The 24,920-nt window shown below is 40.2% G+C and overlaps 1 protein-coding gene across 1 annotated transcript; it reads left to right on the top strand.

Moving 5' to 3' along the window:
• Positions 1–1,009: 1,009 nt before the first annotated feature.
• On the top strand, positions 1,010–23,805 carry LOC126822332 (cubilin; the record flags this gene model as incomplete). The annotated part of the gene is made up of 23 exons (XM_050551160.2): positions 1,010–1,906; positions 2,513–2,669; positions 3,346–3,536; positions 4,073–4,238; positions 5,486–5,714; positions 6,049–6,179; positions 7,540–7,726; positions 8,876–9,036; positions 9,510–9,691; positions 10,581–10,734; positions 12,521–12,702; positions 13,230–13,389; positions 14,604–14,785; positions 15,188–15,356; positions 15,839–16,020; positions 16,560–16,722; positions 18,036–18,149; positions 18,414–18,656; positions 19,359–19,491; positions 20,543–20,742; positions 21,523–21,710; positions 23,069–23,276; positions 23,726–23,805. Coding segments are annotated over exons 1-23 (3,981 nt in total), but the record flags the coding sequence as incomplete, so codon positions are not given.
• Positions 23,806–24,920: the final 1,115 nt, after the last annotated feature.

Below are 24,920 nucleotides of genomic sequence, written 5' to 3'. Positions count from 1 at the left end.
AAATGTGGGCGTATCCTGCCTGACAGCCGCTGGTTATTATACATTTCACCCATGTGGTTACTTGTATAGTTAAATCTTACTTCAATATGCTTACATTCATATTTCTTGTAAAATATAGGAGATTTTGACTCATTCTGGCATTACACAATGGTTTCTTTGGGTTATATTCCTGATTGTTTTCAAATATGAGTAAAGTCGGTGTCACTACAGGCCCGGGACTGTACAGTTCAGTGGACGCTCACAGCTTTACGGCTATCCCCCCAGAACCATTTACTATATTTGAATTGTGCGTTTGTTTGTGATTTCTGCGTATTATGTCTTGTCCATATATTTGTTTTTGTGTAAATTATGTGTGGTGCAGTCCTCCTGCACTTACTATTATAATGTCTATTATAGATACAAGATGGAGAATTGGATACCTCAGATGTTTTAGCAAAATATTGTAGAACGACCAATCCTGCTCCCGTTACCACATCTGGTCCCTACGCTCTCGTTACATTCCATTCAGATAGAAGTCTCAATGATCGAGGCTTCCATATCACGTATGCTGCTATTGCAGGTATGGTTCTATTAGTCTCAATGATCGAGGCTTCCATATCACGTATGCTGCTATTGCAGGTATGGTCCTATTACATCACAATCCATTTTTAAGTTAATCATAATGTGGCAGTGGAGTACAGGGTAGGGGGCAGAACCTTCGAGAACCTCGGCATCCATTTCAGTTGGGCGCAGACTGGTGTGGAATCTGAATCATTTGAAGCCCAGAAATTGTTAAAGTCGGTTCAATGTCAATATTTGCCGTCCTCTGTAGGCAGTATATAAATCAGCAATGATCAAAACAAGCCAGAGCTACGTAAAATCCGTGAAAAGTCTTTGATTGTGCCTCAATCTGATTAAAACACAGATCATGTTCGTTTCTTTTTTTATAGTTCAAAATTTCATTTTACTTGTCTTCACTACACTAGGATCTGGAAGATTTTTCATATAACATGCATTCTGGTTGATGTGAGGGGTTAGCCAATGAAACAGTCTGTTACTACAAGTTCTTGGTGTGCGGTGCACGGAACTGTGGGTATCCCACTAGAAACATCAACGTTGATTGGTTAATCAAATGTCTGACGTAATAGGATCAAAAGTCGCTCGTATGACCTCTGACCGACCTTCCACTACAACCGGTCTGATCTTCATGTAGTGTAGGCCATCCAAAGTATAAAAAAACGAAACGTAATATAGATCTGTGAAAAATCTTTGATGTGCCTCTTTTTAATGCGATTAAATCCAAGCTGAGAGATTATGGGGGTACTCGATTTCAAAAATAGTGACAATCGAGTGAAAAGATGATTTCGGGCTACTGCCCATGCGTCGACTGAATAAGTAAATATCTCAACCAACCGTGTAGCCGAAACCTTTTAATTACGTCACGATTCTACTCACACCACCTCCGTTGTCGGGACTGACAGAACTGTGACAGAACTGAATTCCGCGTTACTCGATTGCAATTCTGTCAATTCGGGACGTTCTGGACTGTGAATCGAGCATCCCCTATTATTTACTGTTGGTATTTTGATTTTGTTTTCTTAATGAAATGTTAAATGGTCCATGTTTTTTTAAGAAGATATCCCAAGGTCATGGATAAATATTCTCCTCAGTTCATTTGCAACTGTCTCTTTGATTGAAAATAAAAGAAATGACGCATGACATGATTTATTTTGTAGCGGGAGCCCAGTGTGGTGGTGAATTAACAGAAGATCAGGGAATAGTTATCTCCCCTAATTATCCGAACGCATATACCCATAATGCACAGTGTGTCTGGACAATCCGAGTTACACCTGGAGACACGATTAGCCTGACATTTACGAACATGGATCTTGAGAGTCAAGCTTCATGTCGATATGATTTTGTTGAGGTTTGTTTCATATTTATTTTTATTTGTGTGAAAGGGGTGAATTAATAAATATATTACCAAAGACAACTTTTGTGGACAAATGGTATAACGCTCACACTTTATATCATAAGGTCTGTTAGTCTAATGACGTGGTTTATGTCATAAGGTTTCAAATCCCACTATTTGTACATAATAAGGAGTAGGGTTTCCTGTCCAATAAGGTGAGTTTTCTCCTGGTCCTCTCACTGCTAATCTTTGACACCTCTAGTCATGAAAAATCCGGAAACTGTCAAAACATTTTCTATTAATTTATAGAGAAAGAAATGGGTTTAATGTCTACTCGACACAAACTAGGTCATTTCAGGACTAACATATGGTTCAATTTTATTTCAATACTTCGTTTGCGCATAGGGGTCTTTAGCAGTTGGGTGAAACCGGAGTTGACTCAATGACAGACAGTGCGCATGTGCTTACCATTCGGCCATCCACCCCCCACCCCTATGCTAATTTATAGAAAACTGGTGTAGAGAAAAATATATCCCTGTATGGCTATCTTCATTAGCCCAGTCGATGCAGAAAAGTATGGCGTTATTTCATTTTATCTTGGTTTTGTTATGTTTGAACCAGGTTCGAGATGGTGATGAACAGACTTCACCTGTTATTGGTAAATACTGTGGAACGAATATACCGTCTGTTCTCTCCAGTTCCAGTAACGTCATCTGGATCATGTTTAAATCAGATGCTTCACAACGTGGAAGTGGATTCCGAGCCACCTGGGAAGCAGGTTAGTATACACTATCGTCAACATCACGCTTGGCTAATAGTACATTATTTATTTAACATGGCAGACATATTGGTATGGGGTGACGTTTTCATAGGACTGGATGTGTGGGATAGTGTATTGATATTTTAAGGTCGACGTCATCCAGTGATGTTGGCTCCCTTGTCATTGGTGCAGGACGGAGGGCCTGGTAAGGGACAGCGTATAATCGACAGACCCTCTGTACCATTAGCAGCACGTAAAAGATCCCATGAAAGATGGAATTCGATATATAAGACTAGGCTGTAGTACCGCTTTCCGGGCAATTTCCCCTATGGCACACTGTTTTCATTAGCCCAGTTGGAGCAAAACAGTAAGACCTTTAACCCCATTTCATTTCATTTGATGTTTGCCATCCAATATTTAAAAACAATGTGAAAATATTGAACTCGTGTGTTGATTATATGGGAAGAAATGTTCTCGAGAGTGTATCTGTATTTTAAGTTGTCTCGAGCTAGACAATGCATAATATATAGATACAACACTCAGGTTGATGCACTCGTGCAGTATCACAGTCGTCACTCTTTCTGTCTGTTAGTTCAAAATTATTGTAGTAAATATGAAGATTTCCAACATTGTAATTAAGTAAGAATTTACTCATAAATATAAAAAAAAGCTATCCATTTGGGGGTTTTTTTAGCTTGCGGTGGAACATTTACAGAATCTAGTGGAACTCTTCAATCTCCATCATACCCTAATAGTTACCCCCACAATAAAGAATGTGTGTACCTGATTAACCAGCCTGCTGGATATAGAGTTGTCCTCACTTTCAGTGGTTTCGATATAGAGGGAGCTACCAGTGCAGGGTCGTGTAATTATAACTATGTCGAGGTATGTACAATTTTACAAAAATGTCCATTTTTTTGATTTCATGAATATTCAGTTTCTGGTTGTGATGGGACAGTAAACCGAGTTGGAGAGAGAGAGAGAGAGAGAGACAGAGACAGACAGACAGACAGAGATGGGTTTTACTAGGTCATTTCGGGACTAACGTGAGAAAACCCACGAGGTTGGACAGGTGACCCTACTCCTTGCCACCTATAAGCAGGGAATCGAAACCACGACTGTTGATTCAATAAAAGACCTTACGACACAGCGTGCACGTGCTAACCATTCGGCCATCCATCTGCCCAAATTAAGTTGGAATTCGTTGATCGAGTCAACAGAATTGCTACTGGACGCACACCGCATGGTCTATGCCTACAAACTGATAAAGAGCCTGCCACCCGAATTATTCAGTCAGTATATCTGTATGTCTGGATGATATTGTCTATCACTGAAATATGTCTGCCATTGATGACATTGTCTACCACTGAAATATGTCTGGATGTTATTATCTAAACACCTAAACCTGTAATATCGTTTAGATACGAAATGGTGGCGGGGCAGATTCTCCAGTACTGGGTAAATTCTGCGGAACTCAGGTTCCAGCTGTTCAACAATCTACGCAAAACTTGATGTGGATCAAATTCAAGACGGACGGATCAGTTAGCAATAATGGTTTCCAGGCAACCTTTACAAGAGAGGAAGCTGGTGAGTATTTATTATCCTTCATATAGAACCAAGGCTTCTAAAAAAGATGGCGTGTGGGTGGCCGAATGGTTAACATATATGCGTTGCATCATAAGGTATGCCGTTGAGTCAAGTGGCGTGGTTTCTATTCACCCCGTGTACGTGACATGGAGTAGGGTCACCTGTCCAACCTCTCGGAGGTTTCTTTGGCTTCTCCCGGTTCTCCGATTTCCTCCCACTGCTCAAGACACCTTCCCACAGTCAAATTATTGAAATAAAATTGAATCATATTTTAGTCTCAAAATGACGTAGTTTGTGTGGAGTAGATGTTAAACCACGTCTTTCTACGGTTTCGCCCACTGCTAAGTACCCCTACACACAGGCGAACTATTGAAATAAAATCTCTCTCTCTCTCTCTCTCTCTCTCTCTCTCTCAACTCTTCTAGATCCTAGTGTAGTAAAGACAAGTAAAACGAAATTTTGAACTATGAAAAACGAAACGAAATAGGATCTGTGTTTTAATCAGATTAATAACAAGATGGCCAGGTCTTGAATAAATGATTTTAGTTGTCGTTCATAAATTGACAGACACTAATAAACTGGAGCTTGTTTCACGAAATTTTAAGTAACATAAAATCCAAATTTTAGTAATTTGATTGGATAATATTAGATTGATTTTAGTGCGTCAATCAAAATTGAAGTACCCACTAAAATTTGGATTTTATCTTTAGTTAAGATTTCGAGAAACAGGCCCCTGGTACCTGAGTCGGGCATTTATTAAAAAACATCAATAAATACCACAAAATGTATATTGTACTGGACAGAGCCCGAATTAATCTGATAGATGCTTTAATTTCCAGGCTTGAAAATGATCTTGGTTTAATTCATCTTTTTCAAATAAAAACAATCTAAAAAAAAAACATGACATTATTCTCCTATAATCTTTAATGAAGAGTAGGTTGTATCGACGCTGTCTAGGGTTTAATGTCCTGCTGTTCTGCTCCTGAATGGGCCCGTACAGTGGCACTATGACTACTCTTATATCAAATTCCAACTGCCAAGGGATCTTTTACGTGCGGGTCAATGTGTACACGAGACCTCGGTTGGTCGTCCAATCCGAACGACTAGACAACTGTCCATGCTAGGCCTTAATCATAGAGTACACCAGTCTCCATTAGCATGGTTGGATCAGAACAGTAGGACATTAAAACAAAACATTTCAAAATGTTTAATTTAAGTTTACAAATTATTATTTTTGTATTTTTCAGTTTGTGGTGAAATTTTAACAGATACAACCGGATCCCTGACGAGTCCTGGTCACCCCAATCCATATCCACATGGTGCTAACTGTACCTGGCATATCACCGTTACCCCTGGTTACATTATCAGACTTACATTCCATTCGTTTTATATAGAGTCCGACATCTGTAACTGTCGCCGTGACTACGTTCAAATCTACGACAAAGCTATGGTTAACACCAGCAGCAGTCTAGGACGGTAATATTCTATACTTTGTACAGGAGTTTCTATGTTAACCTTAATGTGGTAATATTTGATATTTTATTGTAGTCATATTTGATATTTTACTGTGGTAATAAGTGATCTTTTATTGTAGTCATATTTGATATTTTACAGTGGTAATAAGTGATATTTTATTGTAGTCATATTTGATATTTTATTGTAGTCATATTTGATATTTTATTGTAGTCATATTTGATATTTTATTGTAGTCATATTTGATATTTATTCGGATACTTTATTGTGCTATTTGAAACTTTTAAATTATTATTTCATATTTTTATAATTTGAATAATTGTTATTTTTATTGTAGATTTTGTGGATCTGTTCTACCACCAGTTTTAACATCAACAAGTAACACAATGACTGTTAGATTCGGTTCCGACTCAAGTATCGCTCATGAAGGTTTCTCCGCCTCCTATCTTTCCCTCAACGCCAGTACACGTAAGATTGTTATGTTTTGTCTTGTTTCTATGAATGTGCAGTTATTGTGGTCGAACTATCAGGGCAATGGACTTACTGTTTATTACCTATCTGTATGTCTAACTGTATGTGACGTGTCGTCTGTATTTCTGTATGTGTGTGTCTCCTTTTCTGTGTTGTTCAGTTTGTGTGTGGTTTCTATTTGTATGTGGCTCCTTTTGTATGTTGTTCAGGTTGTGTTTGGTTTCTATTTTTGTGTGTGTTGTTCAGTTTGTGTGTGGTTTCTGTGTGTGGTTTCTATTTGTGTGTGGTTCAGCCTGTATGCGGTTTCTGTTTGTGTTTGGTTTCAGTTTGTGTGTGGTTTTTGTTTGTGTGTGGTTCAGTTTGTGTATGGTTTCTGTTTTTGATTGGTTCAGTCCTCCTACAATAACTATTAAAATTTCCCTAAAATAAAATATTGTTGATGCATTTACAAAACAAGTCTCACCCTAACTCCTCGGGTCTGCAGTCAGTAAATTGGTTCTTTCTTTGATGACCCCTAAGGATGCATATAAAGCCTAGGTTCCCAATCTCTGGGTCGCGACCTCAGCTGGGTCTGTGGGGCAATTTGCGATGGGTCCTGGCGTACTACTCTATAACTTTTGAAAAAAAATACTATGTTTTCATAAAAAGCATTTAAATTTCTTATCTATACACTTTTTCGCCTCATTGTCTATTGTCTTTCCTCTTTCACTCTCACAGTTTCCTCAACCTTTTATAACATTTTGATCTCTAAATAATGATGATGTTTCAGTTTGTGTGTAGTTTCTGCTTGTGTTTGGTTCAGTTTGTGTATGGTTTCTGTTTGTGTGTGGGGTTTGTTTATGTGGTTCAGTTTCCGTGTGGTTTCTGTCTGTGTGTGCTTTTTGTTTGTGCGTGGTTTTTGTCTCTGTGTGTGGTTTCTGTCTGTCTTTGTGAGGTTCAGTTATATATGAAATGAAATGAAATGGGGTTTCACGTCCTATGGTTCTACTCCAAACTGGGCTAATGAAAACGGGCATACGCCGTACAGTGTGCTATCAGGAAAATTTTGCCCGGACAGCCGCACTACGACCTACTCTTATATCGAATTCCAACTGTCAAGGGATTTTTTACGTGCAGGCCAATGTGTACACGCGACCTCTGTTTTTCGTCCCATCCGAACGACTAGACAGCTGTCCTTGTCAGGCCCTTCGTCCTGCATCATTTGAAGAAGATTACATAAAAACATCACTCTCAAGGCAACGTTTTCTCTTGCCAATCTTCATTAGTTCGGTTGGTGTAGAACAGTAGAACGTTAAACCCCATTTTAATTCTATTTCTTCCAGTGATGAATTTCTAGTCTGGCTGTTTTATTTTCCAGTGTGTGGTGCCGCCCTAACCGATACTTTCGGTGTTATCACTAGTCCCAATTATCCAGGTAACTATCCACATCAACGGGAATGTATCTGGACTATCTCAGTTCCCGATGGAAACCAGATTTTATTAAATGTGACAGATTTCCTGATGGAGAGCCATGTCAACTGTAACTATGACTACCTTGAGATCAGGTAAATATATTTTATGTTGAGCACATATTAACGTAGAAGGAAAGAATTTTGGTACTTACACGTTCACATGAGTTATTTCCCCTGGTTTTGCTTTCATTGTTAATCCAGAAAGAATATTTTGGCATGGAATTGAGTCCTGTTATGTGTTTAGCTATGGTGATTATGTGGGATGACTTTTGGTATTCAGTATTCTTTTGCCTTGTGGCCTATAATTCTCAATTGAAACCTGTCAATTATATTAGTTGTTGCCTGTAATCCCCGTATTCCCTGTATTCCCTCTATTAAAAGAGATGGTGAGGGAGAAATAGGGTTTAACGTCCACTCGACACAAGGTAGGTCATTTCGGGACTAAAACATGGTTCAATTTCATTTTAATAATCGCTTGCGCGTAGGTTTTCTTAGCAGTGGGAGAAAAACGGAGGTCCCAAAGAAAATGCACGAGGTTGGACAGGCGTCTCAATGACAGACCTTATGATACAACGAGCACGTGCTAACCATTCGGTCATTCCCCCTCCCTTCTATTAAAATCTTTGAATTGTATTCAGTGTGTCTTGTCTTGTTCAAACTAGTCAAGGCATTGAGAGAATTCTGTTCCGGAACGTTGAATCGTGTAACCCCGGTCCAAGAGGTCAAAGTACAGTACTGTAAACACTACTATCTGGGCAAAATCCATCTACCCTGCATTGTACACATATCTATCAATCACTTGAAATGACAATTACAATTTGTTTTCCGCAAAAAAACTATAGTATTCAAGGTCGACGAACGAACCCCGGAACCTGGAACATTTCATTAATAAACCAACATAATAATAACGAACAGTTACTGTACCAGTAATTGACTACCTTCAATTAAGGAGGAAGATATCGTCAAGATCACTAACTGTGGCGTGACCCAAGTCAGTGGTTAGATAGCCTTCACAACGGGACATTCATGTGGATATAAACTTGAAAATCTGTCCTGGCGATCAAAATCATTGGGGGGGGGGGGGAGGGCAAAGGCTTATTCGCCCCCCCCCCCCTTCAGATTCACGCCCTTGATAGTATTGTGTTGATGAATTGTTGAATGCTATTTTGTTCATTAATTGACATTTACATCCGTTTATTTTAAAGTGATAATAACAATGATAACAATAATATTTTATTATAGAAATGGAGGATATCAGACGTCACCATTGGTTGGTAAATATTGTGGCAGAACCATTGATAATATCATTGTCTCCCATAGCAACAGAATGTGGTTAAAATTTAAAACAGATGTATCACAGTCAGCTCGTGGATTCAAGATTCTTTATGATGGAACATCTACAGGTCGGTATATTACAAATTTCGAATGGACTAACGCCAGTGCTTTAGATTGTGACATCTGTCAATGAGTCAAAATGTGTGATTTTGATTCCACATTTGTACGTGACAAGGGGTGTATAGTGGAGTCGCCTGCCTAACCTCGTTGGTTTTTTGGGTGTTTTCTAAAGACCCCTACTCGCAAGGAAATAGTAAATTAAAATTTAACCGTATGTTAGTCCCAAAGTGACCTAGCTTGTGTTGAATGGATGTAAACCTCATGTATCTTGAAGTTGTGGGTGATGCTCTTCGAAAAAAAACCCCAAAGTTCCTCAAATTCAAGACTAAAATTGCCATGCTTGTTCCTTGTGCATCGATTGACGAACTTTGATTTTTGATATGATATAACGTTCCAATATGGCAATCATGACGTCATTCTCGATCCCCCGTCCATATATTACTATCGCACTATTTTCAAATAATATTTTTATATTGAGCAGGTTGTGGAGCCGATCTAACGTCGTCTACAGGAAGTTTTATATCGCCCAACTACCCTATGACATACGCTCATAATTCCGAATGTTTCTGGACTATAACCATTAACCAAGGTAACACAATAACCTTGACCTTCGCTGATTTTGACCTTGAAGCACAACATAACTGTCACTATGATTACTTAATGGTAAGACTTTTTATTGGTTTATTATTTGGGGGGTTGGATGGCTGAATGGTTAGCGTGCGCGCGCTGTATCATAAAGTCTGTCATTGAGTCGACTGTCGTGGTTTCGAATCCCCGGTTGTACGTGACAAGGAGTAGGGTCGCCTGTCCAACATCGTGGGTTTTCTCCGGGTCCTCCGGTTTCCTCCCACTGCTATAGACCCCTACGCGCAAGCGAATTATAGAAATAAAATTAAACCATATGTTAGTCCCGAAATGACCTGGTTTGTGTCGAGTGGACGTTAAACCCCATTTCTCTCTCTCTCTCTCTGGTTTATTATTTAAATGTTTAAAATTGAGGGATTTTTGTCTATACCGTGGACGGATTGGCAGATGGACAAAATAACAACAGTCTTCAGATGAACATAGTACCGCTATAGATATTTGAGTTTTGAAATGTTGGCTAAATGGGTAAGACGCTGGCTCGCTAGCCTGGAGGTTGGGTGTTCGATCCCTGAATTGGCGGTGAAAGTTCATCCAGATTTTCCGGCGTGCCCCCCCCCCCACCCCGCCGCTTGTCAGTCATGCAGGACGGAGGGCCTGACAAGGACAGCTGTCTAGTCGTTCGAATGGGGCAAAAAACCGAGGCCCCGTGTACACATTGGCGTGAAGGTAAAAGATCCCTTGACAGTTGGAATTTGATATAAGAGTATGCGGATGTGCCGCTGTCCGGCAAAATTTCCCTCATAGCACACTGTATGGCCCTTCAGTTTACTTGATTGTAAAATTATCAGCATTTACCACCCCTACTACCCTGGAGTAAGCTCACTCCATTCCTGGGGCAAGCGGTCCCACTCCTTGCCTTGGGTTAGTGGAGCGAGAGGTCTCTCTCTGGTTTCGTGTCTGTTTTTAGGTGCGGGAAGGAAATGAATACGGGGAAAAACGAGGTAAATTCTGTGGTACGCCGATTCCCTCTCCAATCCAATCACGTACGAACAAACTATGGATAAAATTTCGAGCAGATTTTAGTGCTGCAGGACGTGGTTTCCAGGCAACCTATGTTACCAGTAAGTTCCTCTTAATTTAATTTGGGTCACAGTGGCTACACTGTAAAAAATATCCATTTTTGATGTGGCCGAATTCCGTAGTTTAACACCTTTTTTCTGTTAATCAAAGGATTTTTTGGTAAAATTGTGTTAAAAGCATGAATTATTTCTTCAAATTACGTGTTTTATATATTTCTGTGGAATATTCAGTATTTAACAGGAACTTTCCGTGAAATTTAGGGATAAAATGTTTTTTTCCCTTCTATAATGGACTTAATCCTGTTATTTTACGGAATATACGGTGGAATGACAAAGAAGTTCCGTGAAATTTAGGGATAAAATGTTTTATTCCGTTCTTTAATGGACTTAATTCTGTTTTTTTATGGGATAAGCGGTACAACGATAAGTAATCGTATACATATATAATCATTTATAATAATGATCATGTTATAGTATTCATTTCAATGGATTAACCATAATATGAAGAATCATATTTTGTAACGTTTGGTATATTAATTGAAATGTATATCTAATTTCCATTATTTATAAGATCTATAAAGTGTATTGTTATTCATCATACGGAAATCAGATTGTAAGTATTTTCATAAATAAGTAAAAATATGTTTTAATGCCTCGTGTGGTAATGTTGTAATATCTGGTAATCAAGCAGGCTTAAATCCAGATAGTACAACCCGTTGGCCAGTGTAAGTCAGTTTGTCTCTATAGCAGAGTCTACCACTGAAAGCCTCCAACCACTGACGAGTGGCGGGTTGTGATACCTTGCTCTCGATTCATATATTAGCGAAAAGAGGTTATGTTTAAAGATTATCTGCGATATCACTTCGGTGGAAGCGGACGTTAGATAAAGCTATTTGACGCACGGGTATAAAGTCAATGGTTAATTCAATGAAATTTTTATCATCTTCATGCTCAGGAAAGAAAATTTACCAGAATTTTTTTTCTGAATTTGAAAATGGAATTTATGTTAATTGAAGGAATTTCTGTAAATTACAGGAAAAACAAATACGGATAAAAGTTTCCTGGTAATTTTTGTTTCCGGAATTTTTTACGTTTTTTCACGGAAATTTTTGTTACAGTGTATGTGGGTAAGACGCTGGCTCGCTAGTCTGGAGGTCGGGAGTTCGAGGGCGTGACAAGGACAGCTGTCTAGTCGTTCAAGTGGGACGAAAAAGCGTGGTCCCATTGGCAGTTGGAATTCGATATACGAGTAAGCCGTAGTGCCGCTTTCGGGGCAAAATTGCCCTCATAGCACACTTTATGGCGTATGCCCGTCTTCATTAGCCCAGTTCAGAGCAGAACAACAGGACCTTAAACCCCATTTCATTTCATTTTTTTGTTTAATTCAGTTGTCGGATGACCGAATGGTATAACGAGAGTAGAATATAAGTTCTACCATTGACTAAGGTGACGTGCTTTCGACTCCCTAAACGTGACAAGGAGTAGAGTTGCCTATCCGACCTTGTGGGTTTTCTCCACGTCCTTCAGTTTCCTCCCACTGCTCATGATCTCTACACGCAAGCTAAATGATGTGCACGTAAAAGATCCCTTGGCAGTTGGACATCGATATAAGAGTAGGCTTTAGCGTCTCTGTCCTGGCAAAATTTCCCTCATAGCACACTGTATGACATTTGCCCATCTTCATTAGCCCAGTCGGAGCAGAACAGTAGTACGTTAGGTCCCATTTAATTTCATTTCTTGAAAAAGGCCCTTGGTTTTACAATAAGAATTAGGTTTGTATCCTTGTGGAATATCAATTTTGTACGTCATCTTCATTCTGGTATTTCAGACTGTAATACCAGATTAACCAGTCACGATGGTGTAATAGAAAGTCCCAATTTCCCTAACAGCTATCCTCATATACGTAACTGTACCTGGGTAATACAGACAACAATGGGCAACAAGATCAACGCCTCCTTCTCACATTTTGACCTTGAAGGCTCAGCTACCTGTTCCTATGACTACCTACAGGTAGGAAGCTATATATATATTTTGTAGGGACCTCTAGACGCTCGTACAAATTGTCCTAAACAGTGTCATTCATTTGTCCAAAACATTGCCATACATTTGTCCTAAACATTGTCACACATTTGTCCAAAACATTGCAATACATTTGTCCTAAACATTGTCACACATCTCTCCTAAACATTGTCACACATTTGTCCTAAACATTGTCACACATTTGTCCAAAACATTGTCATATATTTGTCCTAAACATTCTCACACATTTGTATGGGGACTGGTTGTGGATTAGGGTTAGGCTTAGGGGACTGGTTAGTGTTAGGGGACTGGTCGTGAAGTTCTGTCCACACGGTCCAACATTCTATGACTTGTGTTTTATAACGAAAAACATAAACTTATTAGTTTAGGACATTGTCCAAATCCCGAACCACTCAATATCATTAGCACCCACCCCACCCATGATGGTACAGCCATGTTATTCTATTTGGATATTCAGAAAGTTTAACTATTTTCTTTTTGTTTTGTTTTTGTTTTAGCTGTTTGATGGTAACAGACCAACATCTAATTCGATTGGTCGATATTGTGGTAATACCATCCCACCTTCTATATCAACCAATGGTTCATCTCTATCTCTCAATCTGGTTACAGATCAATCCGTAGCTGGAAATGGTTTTAGACTTGAATGGATAACAGACGGTAAACTCTTTCTTGTTTTATGAGTAGGTGCTGGGTGGTGTGGTCAATTGGTTTAACGTTTGAGTGTAAGATCACTAGGTCTGCCATGGCGTCAAGTGGCTTGATTTCATGTGGGTTTCTCCAAGTCCTGCAGTTCCCCCCACTGCTAAAGAGCCCTACTTGAAAGCGAATTATTGAAATAAAATTAATTCATATGTTAGTCCAGAAATGGCCTAATTTGTGTCGAGTGGACGTAAAACCCACCCCTCTCTCTCTCGCTCTCTCTCTCTCTGTCTCTCTCTCTCTTTCTCTCTCTCTCTCTCTCTCTCTCTCTCGTCGCACACTGTATGGCACAGGTAGGGATTGTCTGAGAATGAGAATATTTTTTTTTTGTTATGGAGTGGGGAGCCACAGTGGCTAGGTGGGTTAGACGCTGGCTCGCTAGCCTGGAGGTCACGTGTTCGATCCCTGCATTGGCCGAGTAAGTTCATCGGGATTTTCCGACGTGGTTTCCCCTTGTCAGTGGTGCAGAACGGAGGGCCTGGCAAGGACAGCTGTCTAGTCCTTCGGATGAGACGAAAAACCGAGGTCCCGTGTATAGATTGGAATGCACGTAAAAGATCCCTTGGCAGTTGGAATTCGATATAAGAGTAGGCGATAGTTCCGCTGCCCGGGCAAATTTTCCCTCATATGGCGTATGTCCGTCTTCATTAGCCCAGTATAGGAGCAGAACAGTAGGACGTTAAACCCCATTTCATTTCATTTTGTTATGAAGTGATTCTCGACCAGTGTGCCTGGACACACAGGTATGCCGTGAGATCTTCCTAAGTGTGCCGCGAAATTTTGAACTGCACACTACGAAAATGCGAAAAAACATGTCATCCGAATTGAGTATTCACTGGTGTCTACTGGTAAGTTCATGGTTGTGTTTTTCTTTATATAGTTTGAGTCATTCTATGTGTCTATGAAAAGTCTGTGTCTACGGTTGTATGCCATGTTGTTTTTGCAACATTCAAATATTTTTCATATATATTTAGCCAGGTGTGCCGCAATTTTGTTTTATGTGTTCCAAAGTGTGCTGTTGGCAAAGAAAGGTTGAGAACCACTGGTGTATAAGGTATATTTTCCATCAGACTGGAATAAATGAATTGTAAGTCAGAGAGAATTAAAGACCTGCAATAGGCAGATTTAGCTCTTGTATAATGTACGTTTAAAGACTTGTTATTTATTTACAGGCTGTGGTGGAGAATTATTCACGGCCACCGGAACCTTTACCAGTCCTAACTATCCCAACGCTTACCCAAATCGTAGAGAATGTATCTGGAAGATCACCGTGGGAACAGGCAAATCTATTCAACTAACGATTAATCCGTTTGATTTAGAATCTCATTCTAACTGTAATTATGATGTATTAGATGTAAGTGGATTTGATTGTCTTTTAATTTAATTCTTTCTCATCTCTGGAACCACGATGACACGGTGGGTAGAACTTTGGTTCGCTAACCTCGAGGTCCAGTGTTTGATCCCTCCGTTGGGCGAGAAACTTCATCAGGATTTACTGGCGTGTATTCGCATTTTCAGTGATGCAGGGCAGAGGCAGCGTATAGTCGTCTGGATGGGACGATAAACCGAGGTCCCGTGTATACATTGGCTTGCACGTAAAAGATCCCTTGGCAGAAATAATCCTGCTGTCTGGACAAAATTACCCTCATCGCACACTGTATGTCATAGTTTGTGTCGAATGAATGTTAAATCCCATTTTTCACTCACTCCCTCAATATAATCTTTTGAGCCAATTTGATTTCATTTGTATTTGTAGATCTATGGTGGACCGGATGATTCAGCTCCTAGAATCGCTCATCTGTGCCACACCAAGACAACACCTCAAGTTGTCCAGACTACCGGAAACACCATGTTTGTACGATTTAAATCAGATAGCCGTATCTCCGGAACGGGATTTAGCGCCACCTATCAATCCCAAACAGGAGGTAAGAGTTATCTCTCCTTTTTAGTTATTTTTTCGGATTAGACGTAAAACTGAGTTCCTGCTTAGCCTACGCATTGTTGAGAACTAGAAGAACCCTTCAAAGTTGGAATTCGGAATAATTGTCAACAGTACAGCTTGTCAGTATCACTCGATATCTCTCCCCCGGTGGCGACAAGTTCGTATGGTTTTTATTTTTGTCTCGGAGCTATTTGGTGCTCGTATAGTTAAAACATTTAATTTCATAGCCCCGTCTCCAGTATTATTTTGCGGCTCTAGTAGTCAAGTGATTACGATGTTGGACACTTGACTGGAATGTTCTGGATTCTAGTTGAGAGAGACCCCAGAATAATTGACGCCCTCGTGCTTATCTGATACATCTGTCACCAGGACCACTGGCAGACAAATAAAGCATTGCGCTAGTGCGTAAGATAAGCCAAGATATTTAGGTACGATGGTATGATACATGTGTTTTATGTTCTCTAGGATGTGGAGGTAACTTTAGTACACCAAGTGGTACGATCGTATCCAAGAACTACCCCAGTAATTATCCCCATAATACGGACTGTCAGTGGTTGATCACAGTCGAGGAGAATCAACCAGTTGTCATCACATTTAATGATTTTGACGTGGAGGGAAGTTCAACTTGTAACTACGACTATGTAGCAGTAAGCTTTATATTTTATACTTGTCAACTATCAAATATATAATATATCGTTTCATCCATTATACATCAATTACATGTACATATTCCAATACGTAAAACCTGGAACTAAGATGGTGTCCATAGCAACGCAAGTTTCTTTCACTCGCTTCAGTAGAGCGTGTCCAATTATATCGAAAATGGAAATTATTGTGTAAAGTCAAAAATCTAAAAAAGCCATTTAAAACAACCACACATGTCCACTATCCTCACTAGTTTCGTCAAATAAATTTGAACATTTACATAGGAACAGTTTAACATTCTTTTTTATTTATTTGTGTTTATATGCTTGATAAGTACTTGTGAAATAGTAAGTGGACGTTAACCCCCTTTCCTGTATTGAATGGATGTTAAACCCTATTTCTCTGTTGAGTGGACGTTAAACCCTATTTCTCTGTAGAGTGGACGTTAAACCCTATTTCTCTGTTGAGTGGACGTTAAACCTTATTTCTCTGTTGAGTGGACGTTAAACCCTATTTCTCTCTATCATTACGTGTCTTACAGATTTATGATGGTTGGGATACGTCGTTTCCTGAGTTAGTGAAACATTGTGGCACGTCTCTTCCTATTCCAAGTGTTTACAGATCGTCCAATAATCAGGTTTATATCAGACTGAGATCAGATGGCGACTTTGCAGCACGAGGTTTCAAAGCTAGCTATGTAACAAGTAAGTGGAGGTCAATTTAGTTGCCTGCTTCCATCCTGTTGAAAATATACAGGCCTTTAAACGGAAAAGTTTCCCTCGTAGCCCACTATATGCCCATCGTCATCAGGTGGGTGCTGAAAAGTCTGACCTTAAGCTAAATCTTCAGTTGTTGACTATGCAGGGTGGGTGAGGGGGTTTAATGATAACTTAATTAACTATACATTTTCACCCCCCACCCCTTGGGTGGGTTAGGCTGTTTATCACCCTTCTCCCCTGGGGTGGGTAAGGCTGTATATCACCCTCCTCTCCTGGGGTGGGTGAGGCTGTTTATAACCCCTCTCTCCTTTGGTGGGTGGTTCTGTTTATCACCCCTCTCTCTCCTGGGGTGGGTGGGCCTGTTTATCACCCCTCCTCCCCTGGGGTGGGTTAGGCTGTTTATCACCCTCCTCTCCTGGGGTTTGCTAGGCTGCTTATCACCCTCCTCTCCTGGGGTTGGTTAGGCTGTTTATCACCCTCCTCTCCTGGGTTGGGTGGGTCTGTTTATCATCCCTCCTCTCCTGGGGTTTGTGAGGCTGTTTATCACCCCTCTCTCCTGGGGTGGGTGGGTCTGTTTATCACCCCTCTCTCCTGGGGTAGGTGCGTCTGTTTATCACCCCTCCTCGCCTGGGTGGGTGAGACTGTTTATCACCCCTCATCTCCTGGGATCTCTGAGGCTGTTTATCATCCCCTTTCCTGGGGTTGGTGAGGCTCTTTATCACCCCTCTTCTCCTGGGATGGGTGAGACTGTGTATCACGCCTCCTCTCCTGGGACGGGTGAGGCTGTGTATCACCCCTCCTCACCTGGGGTGGTTGAGGCCGTTTATCACCCCACCTCTCCTGGGGTGGGTGAGGCTGTTCATCACCCCTCCTCATTATTCGTATCGGGAAGTAGAAAAAGGAGGGGGGGGGTGATTCTAAGGTCTGAGTCAAGTGTCGTTGTTTCGATCGAAGGCTGCACTTGTCCTACCTCCTGGGTTTATCTCCTGGTCATCCGTTTTCCCTCCTCTTTTTAACGATCTGACTTGTTGTCTCATTTGGACATGAAGTCTGTCATTGAGTCAAGTGGCGTGGTTTCGATTCAACGCTTGTACGTACGGAACAAGGAGTATAGGGTCGCGTGTCTAATCTGATCTTGTTAGTTTTCTCAAGGACATCCAGAATCCTCCCACTGCTATAGATTCTAAGGCATAAAGGAATTATCGAAATAAGATTGAACCATGTGTTAGTCCCAAAATGACCCAGTATTTGTTGAGTGATTTAATGAGATGTGTGAATGCCTATCTATATTTGTACAGGTTGTGGTGGTAGAAAGAATTCTGAAACTGATGGTGCTATCATGTCCACTAATTATCCCCAGGCGTACGACAGGAACAGCAACTGTACATGGTTAATCAAGGCTGATCATAATAGTAAGTTTCTTTTCAATTCATTCAAGGACATAATGGCATGTATGTGCTAAGGAGTATGGTCGCCTGTCCAGCCTTGTGGTCCTCCGGTTTACTACCACAGCTAAAAACCCCTATAAACATGAACCATATGTTAGTCCCGTAATGACCCTAGCCCTCCCCCACTCTCTCTCTAGCTATGTGTCTCTGTCTGTCTTGTCTGTCTCTCTCTCTCTGTCTGTCTCTCTCTCTCTGTCTGCCTGTCTCTCATTGTTTATATATTTCCAGGTGACCGAATAACCTTGACCTTTACACATATGGATGTGGAACAACGCGGAAGTGGATGTAACCACGATTATTTACGCGTATTGGATGGTAATGATGTCAATTCACCAGAAATAGGAACATACTGCGGTACTACTGTTCCTGCGCCAATCACATCCCAAGGCTCGGCCATGTTTGTTGTATTTATTTCTGACGGATATTCCCAGAGTTCTGGCTTCAGGGCCACCTACACCAAGTCTGCTTCTAGTAAGTATATTTACAAGACTCTGGCTTTAGAGTCACCAATATTTACAAGACTCTGGCTTCAGGTTCAGCTATATTTACAAGACTCTGGGTTCAGGGTCACGTATATTTACATGACTCTGGGTTCAAGGTCACCTGTTCATGTATTTACAAGACTATGGCTTTAGAGTCACCTATATTTTTATGTTATGTAGCAAATCGTGTTCTCAATACACCAAAATAGGTGCACATCGTCATTTTTCATATTATACTTCCGGTAAAGTTTGCTGACTTGCATATGCATCAGGGCCACCTAGATTAAATTTGCTTCCAGTACGCGAGGCACGTATACACATTTACGTACAAATAAAAGAACCATTGAGAATGGAAATTCGACATAACAGTAGGCCGTAGCACCACTTTCCTGGCGAAACTGTCCTCATAGCACACTGTATGGCGTATGCCTGTTTTCATTAGCCCAGGTAATATTCCGGGACTGATTCCATCTGGTTTATGATAGAGATGAGAGAAGCCAAGTTGGAACGTCGGCTGTTATTTATGCTTGTCAATTACTAAATTCCTTCTGGTTCATAATAGAGATAAGAGAAGCCAAGTTGAAACGTCGCTGTTATTGTTATTCCATATAGTTATTTTTATTTTATTTATGCTTGTCAATTACTTAATGCTATTTAAAGAAAAACAAAAAATTAATTATTACCATTCTAGGTTGTGGTGGTGTGTTTACAGCTCAAAGTGGTTCATTTACCAGTCCTTCATATCCCAATAGTTACCCTGCAGCTACAGAATGTGTCTGGACAATCCAGTCTTCACCTGGTAATAGTATCTTGATATCATTCAGGTACGTCTGGATAATCTAAGATAATTATATTTTTCTAATAAAAGTTAAAATCGTTGATCGTCATTTTAAGTCCCTTAAAAACTACAATATTGTCAAAGATGAAACTCTAAAGGGGGTATGGGCCCAAAAAATCTTTAAATTCCATTCAATTTTAACAAATATATAGTGAATTAAAATACTGCAACATTTGGCATCCTCTGATGGATGTCTCTTTAAATCAACTGAATCCAAGTTGGGAGGGATAGGGTAACCCTAGTTAAAACGACATACTACATTCTAGACCATGGATTTTCTTGAAGAAAAACTTTATTTTCACTATTTAACAAGAGCTTATTTTGGATCTTGAAGCTTTTTGCACTTAAAAATTCTAATCCCTAAAGTAGCCCATTATTAAATAAAGGGATAAGAACTGGTCTGTCAGGTGATGTTGCATACTGTCTTAAAACTTTATGATCTGTCAGTAATTGTCACTCAAGGGGTCTAATAGTAAACCCCAAAGTAGTCATGCATACTCTTCAACTTTCAATAAATTTTCATTCAAGATGATATTGCATATATTTAAACCTTTCTGTAAATTTTAAAACAAGGGACCTAATACCAACCCAATACTGACCCCTAAGGTAATCTGTAGATCTTAACATTAAGGGGCTAATACTAACACCTCAGGTAGTCCTGCATATTTTTTATACCATTCTGTAGATTCTAATATAACGGACCTAATACTGACCCCTGAGGTAGACCAGCATATCTTTATAAATTTCTGTAGATTTTAACATAAGGGGCCTAATACTGACACCCCAGGTAGTCCTGCATATTCTAACAGAACGGACCTAATACTTACCCCTGAGGTAGTCCTGCATATCTTTATAAATTTATGTAGATATTAACATAAGGAACCTAATACTGTATATCGGTATACCTTTTTGTAGATTTTAACAAAGGAATCTAATACTGACCCCTGAGGTAGTCCTGCATATCTGTTACCTCTCTTTAGATTTAAACATAAAAGACGTAATACTGACCCCTGGGCTGACGTCTGTTTATATTTCAGTGTTTTTAACATAGAATCGAGTCCATCATGTGTTTCCGATTACGTAGAGATTCGACAAGTAAATGCAGCAGGTAGTTTGATTGGCCGATATTGTGGTTCATCAATACCTTCTAATGTAACGACAGCTAATGGAATATGGATGAAATTCCGATCGAACAATTTAACAACAGGCACCGGATTTGTTGGGGAGTATAATTCCGGTAATACTATTCAGCTTGTAAAAAATTCTATAATTTGAAACTTTGTCCGATCCTTTTGATATATGCTAATTGCATATGTTTAAACTTAAGGAATGAGAAGAGATTTTTTCTCAGCCCAAACTGTTCCCAATCCTATTGATATGTGTAAATGGAATATGTTTAAACTAAAGGAATGACACATGAAATGAAAAGAGATGGTTCTCAGTCGACACCAGGACTCCAACGTGAAACAGTCTTGCCGTGTGTCCAGTACCCTAAGTCAGCGGTATCAACTTGACAGGGAGCTGTAGTAGCTCAGTGTATAAACACTGGCTAGCTAACCAGCAAGTGCCCGGTTTGCTCCAAGTAGTGCAGGGCGGAAGTGTTCTTGTTGTTCGGGTTGGAATGCACGTAAAAGAGCCCTTGATAGTTGGAATTCGAAAATTTACCTCATAGCAGACTGTATGCACGTCTTTATGAGCCCAGTCGGAGCAGACTGTCTGCACAGTTGGAGCATGCACAGTGGGAGCATATTGTATGCACACTGGGAGCAGACTGTCTGCACACTGGGAGCAGACTGACTGCACTTCATCATTAGCGTCAGTGCAGATAAATAGGATGTTAAACCCTATTTCATTTCCAACCAAAATTAAAAAAACATCCATTAAAAACTAAAACGTGTATCATGTTCACAAGGTTTCCGGCAAAGTGGTGTAACTTGCATTCTAGGTATTATGTTCAATAAAATATTCAAAAGTTATTTATAATTTTAAAACTGACGCCTACTATTTCTATTTCTAGTTTTTGGTGGTGATTTGTCGGGTAGTTCTGGGCAGATTTCCTCCCCTCTCTACCCAGGCCGTTACCCACACAGCTCTGACAGTACATGGAAAGTTACTGCCCCTGTTGGTATGAGAATACGTATATCATTTACAGCATTTAATGTGGAGGGACCAAGAGGTTCGGTGTGTGTCTGGAATTATGTCAAGGTAAACGTTTCTGTTTGTTTGTTTCCTGTCAATTGAATGAGTGGGGGAGGGGGTTGGGTAGCCGAATCTTAGTCTCCCTCTGTGTAAATTTAATGAGGGGTTGGGTGGCTGAATGGTTTAATGAGTGCGTGTTAGATTGTAAAGTTTGTCATTGAATCCAGTGGTGCTCTCTCTCTCTCTTTCTCTCCCTCTCTCTCTCTCTCTCTCTCTCTCTCAAACAAGGTCTAATAGAATGTCTATTTAATAGAAAAATTATAGATGCCCCTGATCAGACTCCACCCTTTTTAAAGATGCATTATGTAAGAGCTAAATATGTCTATTGCTTATTTTTATTTTGGCATCAAATATTATATAAATGATTATTTAGACATTTAACCCACCCAACCCTCTAGACAATCAAATGGCAGGGATATTGAATATTCGATAATCGACTCTCTAGACCATCAGGTGGCCGAGATATTGAATGGATTAGATAATCGACTCTCTAGACCATCAGGTGGCCGAGATATTGAATGGATTAGATAATCGACTCTCTAGACCAGCAGGTGACCGAGATATTGAATGGATTAGATAATCAACTCTCTAGACCATAAGGTGACCAAGATATTGAATGGATTAGATAATCGACTCTCTAGACCATAAGGTGACCAAGATATTGAATGGCTTAGATAAACAACTCTCTATACCATCAAGTGGCCGAGATATTGAATGGATTAGATAATCGACTCTCTAGATTATGAGATGGCCAAGATATTGGATAGATTAGACCACCCACACTATATAATCAACTCTCTAGACCATGGAGTGGACGAGATATTGAATGAATTAGACCATCCACAATATATAATCTTAAGACATTAAGATGGCCGTAACACAATAAAGGGACTGTCAATGGTAATTTGGTTAATATTAGGAGTGGACAGATGTATCATTCTGTATAGCACCATATTAGGAGTGGACAGATGTATCATTCTGTATAACACCATATTAGGAGTGGACAGATGTATCATTCTGTATAATGCCATATTAGGAGTGGACAGATGTATCATTCTGTATAATGCCATATTAGGAGTGGACAGATGTATCATTCTGTATAACACCATATTAAGAGCGGACAGGTGTATCATTCTGTATAACACCATATTAGGAGTGGACAGATTTATCTTTCTGTATAACACCATATTAGTAGTGGAAAGATGTATCATTCTGTATAACACCATATTAGGAGTGGGCAGATGTAATGTAGATCTGATGATCTGTTCCTTCTAGAACAATCGATATCACTACTTATATGGGAAGATCGCATCGAAAACCCCGAACACTGTTTTTGTTTTGCTATCAATATTATTTATATTCAGATTTTAGATGGTGGGGCGTCTGACAGTCCCGAGTTGATTCGTTATTGTGGATCGAATATCCCCGATCCTATTATTAGCACATCCAATCAGATGCAAGTTGTTTTTCACACTGATAGGTACTCCAATGGAAATGGTTTCTTGTTGAATTGGCAAGCTACGTCAGATGTACCTATCAGCTCCACGACCCCGGCACCAGGAACCACACAAGGTATTTATATTCCTAGATAAGTTTATATCGGGCGTGCTTGTGCTCTGTAACGCTCATAACGTCTACTGGAAGGATCACCTGAATCGCTCACCAATCGCGCCATTAACTCATATTGGAATTTTTAAGCAATATAGATAGATGTCCATTACAGAATCGAAAATTTAGAGCCTCTAGACCCTCTAAAGGTCACAGTTTTTACCCGCTTTTGATGAAACTTAAAATAAATGGTTATATCCCAACGATCTTGGTTCCTGTCAATATTCGTGCACATTCGATCGTAACTTCCTGGATTATGGCTCCTGATTGCACGAAAAATCGCGTTTTAGCTTTTTGGATCCTCTTGTCATGAATGTGCCTGTTTCTTTAAATCATAAATAAATGAGTATACTAAATACAATGTTTGTTGTGTAATGACATTATTTTGACCTAATTCTATTTCTATCCAACAGTTCCAGGATGTGGTGGAACTCTTTACGCAACACATAATGCCCAGACTCTTCAATCACCTGGTTATCCAGGCGGTTATCCACATATACTATTCAAAAAAAGTAGGGGATATTTGATTTTTAAGTGTTATTAAAGTCACCTAATGAAACTGACGAAGAAACAAATGACAAAATGAAATGAAGTTCACATTCATCGATTTATTCCAAATGATCGTTAGACTAAGTAAGGCACAGACTGACCATTATAAGGGTAAAATGATACCCGGGGTCAAACAGCAAAGTTACCACAGCATCACAACCAAGTCAGTAACGGGTAAATCCTCCTCTGTTTGCCGAACAAGCATTGATCCGACGTGGCATACTCCTAATGAGACGTCTAAGGTCATTTTGGTCCAGATTGTCCCATTCCTGTTGCAACGCAGCAGCAAGTTCTTGGACATTGGCAGGACGTTGTTGACGTTGACGTAACCTCTGTCCAAGCATGTCCCAGACATGCTCGATGGGGGAGAGGTCGGGACTCAGTGCTGGCCAAGGTAATGTGGTGATGTTCTGTTGTTGGAGGTAACCTGTAACGATCCTGGCCCTGTGACATCTTGCGTTGTCATCCTGGAAGATGAAACGGCGGCCATGACGTCGTGCGAACGGCACAACATGGACTGCCAAGATGTTGTCCCGGTGGTACTGGCCTGTAACACGCCCTGCAACAACATGTAAAGCCTTTCTTCCAGCAACAGTGATGCCTCCCCACACCATAACAGAACCACCCCCAAATCGATCATGTCTGATGACGTTAACGTCTTGGAAGCGCTCGTTTCGACGACGCCACACCCTCCTACGTCTGTCCAAAAAATCAACAGTGAACCTTGACTCATCTGAAAACATCACATTGCTCCAGCGTCGATTATCCCAGTGTTGACGATCCCTACACCAACGACGTCTTGCCTGAATGTGATGATCTCTCAAACAAGGGATCACGCGAGGACGTCGGGCGCGAAGGTGACCCCTATGCAGTCGATTCCGAATCGTCTGGCCACTCACTCTCACACCAGTGTCTGTTTGAAGACGAGCGCTGATCTGATTTGCTGTGATGACACGATTTCTCAAGGCCAAGGTACGGATAAATCGATCCTGGGCTTGAGTTGTCGCCCTTGGTCGACCTGAGCGTGGTCTGTCCTGTACAGATTGTGTATCACGGTAT

The sequence above is a fragment of the Patella vulgata genome, chromosome 5 (assembly GCF_932274485.2).
Source record: "Patella vulgata chromosome 5, xgPatVulg1.2, whole genome shotgun sequence".
NCBI lineage: Eukaryota > Metazoa > Mollusca > Gastropoda > Patellidae > Patella > Patella vulgata.
This window is presented reverse-complemented; position numbering and strand designations above follow the sequence as displayed.